Raw genomic sequence first — 6,000 nt, 5'->3', positions numbered from 1 at the left:
CCCCCCCCTGCTACCCCACCTGTACACGCCCCTGACCAGTGAAAGTGTTAGTGAAACAGTCTAAACAGAAGCTATCCATTATAGTGTAGCGTATGTTCCAAAACCAGATGTGAATGTCAGAGAAGATAGGACAGACAAATCATAAATTAATATTACATAGTATCAAGAGCCAATAATCCCTAGGTATTATGAGGTCTTGATAATATATATATCCATGATAGGAGTTTAGAGGAAAGGGTATTTTTTTACTCATAGTAGACCTACAGGTTGATGATGTATTTTCTCTTCAAGAGCTTTATACAAACGAGGAATATATATGAAGGAATGTGTATATGTTATAATTGAATTTTTTTAATGTGTTTAGTGGTCTGAAGATCTTGAGAGTGAACTTATTTTGATATTGTTTTGATCAAACGATGTTTTTTCATGTATGTTATCACAGATTGATGAAAAATGGGACACTAAACTTTGCTAAGGTGCAGATTGCAGATCAACAATGGTACAAATGCCAAGCAAGGAAACCAAATGGTCCATCAGTAACCTCTGAATCAGCCTTTGTCCAAGTTCAAGGTATATGTTTTGGTGATGGTGGTGGCACGCACGCATGCACGCATGCATTTACATTTAGCAATGTAGATGTAAGTATCATATCAGTTATTTTGTTAGTTTGTTGGTGTCTGTGTGAGACTGAAAATGGTTGCAAAAATATCAAACTCTTTTAAATTGACTACGTCACGAATTTTCTATGGTAAAATGTTTAAAGTTTTTGTTGCCATTTTTTTACATTAAAAGTAAGAACTAAACGTATCGTCAAATTCTTTCCTGATAAGATTGTTTCTCAACTAGTTAAAAATCCAAAAAAACCTGGTCGATTTGAAATTAGTGTTCCTGACATTAATTGCTTGCTATGGGCTATGTATGCGTCACGAGTGTATGTTCACATCGAACAATATAGTAAAATAAGAAGTATAATGCAGCAATTTAACCATAAAAAGTGAACAGAATTACTTATATTTTGTGGAAATATTTTTTTTATTTTTTACTATTTACGGTGACGTAATCACTTTAAAGAGGAATAATACCGAGATATTGCGATACTTATTGTGTAAAAATAGTATATACCTATATGTTTCTAAATTATCAGATATTAGCTTTTGTTTACAATAGAATAATATAGGTCTCAGACTTAATAAACGTTCTCGGTCTGTAGCTTCTGGCTGAAAAATTGCATACTCGTTACAAAGAAGCTTGTTTGGATTCTCTGCAGCTCCTGCTACTATCATTCATGCGCCAACAGACCGTTTCGTACGCTGGGGGGATGTTGTTCATCTGGAGTGCCAGGCAGTGGGATATCCAGAACCGACCATCCGCTGGTTCAAGGATGGGGTGCTAGTAAGTGGTAGCACTAAGCCATTCCATAAATTACTTCTAATACCTCATCTGACAAAAATGCCGAAATAATGTGCAGTTGACATTTTTTTGCTATTTGGCCCCAAAAAAAGATCTGGCAGCAATTATGCACTTTGTATGTGAATAAAAACTATGATGCAATAGGAATGTGTGAAACTGCGTCCGTCTGGCGATTTTCACATCTAAGTCTGCTTAGAAGTGAACATAGGAACAGAGTGTGTGTGTGTGTGTGTGTGGTGACATTATGTATTTAAATATAAATTTCCTTCCTCTTTGAATAGGAGTACCTATTTTTTGCCCTCGGTTGAAGAGGATTTAGACTCTGATGTCATTTGCAGATAAAAGACAAGGAGACACAGAGCATATATAGAAAGTCGATGCTGTACGTTAATGCAACAGAGCCAGCAAACTACAGCTGTGAGGCGTCCAACCATCATGTGCGAAACACTACTATTGTCACTGCATCCTGTAGAGTATATGTCGAACCACTCACCAGTAAGTATATGTGTCCACTATCTCTACTAGCTAGTTTGTTCGTGACTAGAGTATGGCATTACCCGGTTCAGTACACTAGAGTGCCTGTGTGGTGCAACGTTGTGGTATTCCACTACTGAAATACTCTGTGAGGTATGCTATGTCTCAGCCTCCACATTAGGACGTTATCTTCAATCTGTCGTAGGGCCAACATCCGAGTTCAAGAGTGAACATCAGCGGTGCGTGAAAATTTCTGTGATTAGATTTTCATGCTATCGGTCAACAGATGGCGCCACCGTGTAGCCTTTCGCTCATAATATCTGCTGTGCATTTCGTTATACACCTCTCTGTACGTGGAATTCACCAGTAGTTGGCGTCCATAGACAGCATGCTTCAATAAACATGTCTCAAAAATTAATTAAAATTACATTATGTAAATTTCCAGCAAGTTTTCTAGATCCACAAACTACATGGTTTGGTCACCATGGCTAAATCACTTGGCAGAATGGCGTAATTTGACTAATTTCCCACAATACTACCAATTTCACTTTCCATGTTTTCTAGGTGTCTGTAAGGCATCTACCTTACATGTACAATTCTAATCAGTACACTCTCATGCCGAACGTTACCACATAACAAAAACGTCCTGAACGTCTGAATAAAACGTCCGTTTTACAGAGGCAAAATAATGCAACGGTGAACAATTTGCAGAAGGCTACTGTTGTGTGGCGCCTATAGAATATAGATGCTACAGGCTAGTAGAGGATAGCCATAAAGTTCAGTGCTGAATAAGCTTTAAACAATAAATAATTAATTGAAAAACGTGTGGATAATGCAAGTGAGGATAGAATATTATATTTTATGATATTTATTGATTAGTTCCCTTCATTACCCTCCTTGTACGAATACTGTCATAGAACATTTTCTGTATGCCTCAAAAGGCACTACTTATGTGATGTACCAATGTTTAGTCAACTGTTAAAAGTTCTTGATCATTTTGTGTGAGACGCGTGCTTGTGTGTTTGCGTGCGTGTATGTGCGAGTGTGTGTTCTTGCGTGCGTGTGTGAGTGCGTGCGTGCGTGCGTGCGTGCGTGCGTGCGTGCGTGCGTGCGTGCGTGCGTGTAATCCCTTTGAATAACTGAAGGTACGTTGTAATAAACAATGTTAAACATTACATCTTGAATTGATGTATATCATGACAGAGAGAAAGAAAGAATGAGAGATAAGAAATTTCTGAAATGCAATTACCTAATATGTTTGAATTTTTACGAGATTAACATCAGTTTAATGATAAACATAAATATATCCGCAGCATCTGAAACCACATGAGCTTTTTTAAAGATTATCTTCATGCAGCGATGTAGGTCACGTGCATCGGGCAGACCAATTTTCACCTGCCGCGTGAAGGCGTCTTTTGTTCGCATGAAAGTGTAATAAACGCGAGAAATGGCATAAAACGCTATCATTCACCACATCTAGTTATTTCGCTCACGTACGCGGGAGGGGATGAGACGGCCATTCTGGAGATGCGTGTCTAGCAACGCGTTCTCGCTGTCCGACTACTATAGTTACTGTTCTGATCGGGCTTGGCATTCGGCTCTGTCTCGTAGCGGAGAATTTCGTTATAATTTTCGTAAAACTGCAGCGACCAGGTGCCTGCTCGCACGCAGCGGACAAAGGGCTTTCACGAGGGCCTTGCCCACCCGTTGTAAATTAGTACCGCAGTTCGCTCGCTTTTCATCGGCATTGTGAAACACGAACACGAGACGCGCGGCTCTCTCTCTCGCTCTCTCTCTCTCTCGCTCTCTCTCTCCCTCTCTCTCTCGCTCTCTCTCTCGCTCTCTCTCTCGCTCTCTCTCTCGCTCTCTCTCTCGCTCTCTCTCTCTCCCTCTCTACATTTATTGACTGCGAGCTATAGCAGCTAGCCGCTGTGTGCTGTGTAGTATGGCAGGGCAGGGCAGGCATCGCAGAGCGTGTCCGTAGCCCCCGGTGTTCATATTAGTCACCGGCCGGCTAGCGTACGTACGTACGTACATGCGTGCGTGCGCGTGTGCGCGTGCCATGTAACGGGAAAATCCTCTGTGTGCGGCGTCTTTGCTACTCGGAGGGAGATGCTGAGCGGTGCGTGAGTGCAGTGCACGGTACTAGGATGTGGGTGAGGAGGACGAGGGGAGGGTGGCGGACGAGGCACCTCGCACTGTCGCTCTGTGTTGTGGTGTCGCGGGCCGTCGTCATGGCAGCGTTCAGCAGTAAGTATTGGCGCAACCCGTGTCTCAGCTGCGATGACGTGTATGTGCGTTTGACGTGAGAGTAGACTTTATTGCGCTGTCGTGGTTGTACGGCGACCGTGGTCAGTGAGAGCATCTAGCCAGCTGATGTATATGGTACGTGTTGTGGTTGTTGTTGTTGTTGTTGTTGTTGTTGTTGTTGTTGTTGTTGTTGTTGTTGTTGTCGTCGTAGTAGTTTTTGTTGCTATCGTTGTTGTTGTCGTTGTTGTAGTAGGTTTCTGCTGGTTTTGTTGTTGTTGTTGCTGTTGTTGTTATTGTTGCTGCTACTGTCGTCATTGTTGTTCATGGTGTTGTTGTTGTTGTTGTTGTTGTTGTTGTCAGTACGTAGTTAATAGTTTTGGAGATTTGTAGTCAGGAAATCCACCAGGGCCGAGGGTTTAATGTATAAATTGTCTTGGCCTGCCGGCCCCGCGTGTGAGTAGTAGTCCACGAGGAGGCTGAGAAGATGTAGTCGAGCCACTGCCACCAGGGTCATCTAGTGTTGGGAGGAGGTTTAATTGCTCAGCCCCGGAGTTACGGCATACCTCTCCCGTCGTACATAGAGGAAGCTTAGCCACTCAATAAGAGGAGGCATGGAACACCCACAGGGAGGAGACAGCTTGAGCGAGAGGGTTCGATCGTTACATCACGCATGCCTAGATCTTGTATTTTACTACACAGTATAGTCCAGTGCTTACTTTGCGATATGAGGGAAGCAGCCCTGATCAACTAACTATAACAGCCAAGCACCAAGGCTCCTAGCATTGCTCCCTCGATTGTCTCCATCACGAAACCAGTTCTGACAGTTTCCGCCGTTGATGCGAATGACATAAGTAGTCTGCGCGTGCGTGCGTGCGTGCGATAGTGCGTGCGTGCGTGCGATAGTGCGTGCGTGCGTGCACATTGTTGCCGGACAGGCAGGCAGTCGCGTCTGCAGCGCACCCTGATCTGTCCTTCCGTCTACGCGTGTACGCCGGCGTAAACATACATTGATTAGCTTGATTTAAAAAAAGACACCAATGTGCAAACGCGCGATTAGAGAGTCTTAGAGTGTCTACTGGTTACGCTGGGTCGGCCATCGCGTCTCTCCTTCTCCTCCTCCTGCGTCAGTCAGTCCCCGATATAAACACGTTAAGTCGCTTTCCAAAAGACACCCGCGCGTGTATGTAGAGGGTGTAGTTTACTCCTCCTACACTTATTAGAGCGAGAAGAAGGCACGGGGGCGGCAAAAGTGCCGCCTTATCGGCTGCAGCGCCGCGGCGGTATAGCCGCGTTTGTAGTTTCGCTGATCTCATGATCGGCGGTGGCTGCCGGTCTCACGGGGAGGATGATCTTACAGTTTCCAGTTCCCAGCGTCCGCTCCTTGGTACGCTGCTCGGTAGTCTTGGGTGTAATGTTACCCGAGTGAGTATTTTGCGCCCGACAGCCACTTTACGGCTGGGTGTGAACCAGGAACCCTTCTCTGGTCGCGCGGCACGGTCTGGCCTTCATTACCCATGCTGCAGTAGGGGGAAACGACGCGGCAGCGAGCCAGCTGGACAAAGGTTCGTTTCATTTACACACAGGAGGCTGCCGGTGTAGGATGCTGCTGCTGCTGCTGCTGCTGGTGCGGTGGGCAGCCGTGCTGCTGGTCTGTGACCTGTGCCTTGGTTAGTAGTGTGTTGGGAGAGGAGGCGTAGAGCGTTTACTTTCATTTGCTCTGAAGGGGCGGTGCGCTTGTTCGGCTTGTTCTCCTGCTGTGATTGTTGGGGTGCGATAGCGGATTGTATGATGGAGGCTTCATCGTATTCAGAAGTGCGTGCGTGTGCGTACTACGTACGTCAGAAAGCATATTATCCTCGCTAGCTA

At 44.8% G+C, this 6,000-nt stretch overlaps 1 protein-coding gene across 1 annotated transcript in view; it reads left to right on the top strand.

Moving 5' to 3' along the window:
- The window catches only part of LOC106805204 (muscle, skeletal receptor tyrosine protein kinase-like), a gene marked incomplete in the record, with an annotated part of 34,456 nt that overhangs the window by 14,953 nt on the left and 13,503 nt on the right, over positions 1 to 6,000 (top strand). The window contains 3 exon segments of the mRNA XM_014806706.1: positions 443 to 570; positions 1,268 to 1,392; positions 1,749 to 1,905. Of these exon segments, the coding sequence (XP_014662192.1) occupies positions 443 to 570; positions 1,268 to 1,392; positions 1,749 to 1,905 (410 nt within the window).

This window comes from Priapulus caudatus, unplaced genomic scaffold (assembly GCF_000485595.1).
Source record: "Priapulus caudatus unplaced genomic scaffold, Priapulus_caudatus-5.0.1 Scaffold6, whole genome shotgun sequence".
In the NCBI taxonomy this organism is placed as follows: domain Eukaryota; kingdom Metazoa; phylum Priapulida; class Priapulimorpha; order Priapulimorphida; family Priapulidae; genus Priapulus; species Priapulus caudatus.
The sequence above is the reverse complement of the archived record's forward strand: the minus strand, read 5'-3'. Positions and strand labels throughout refer to the sequence as shown.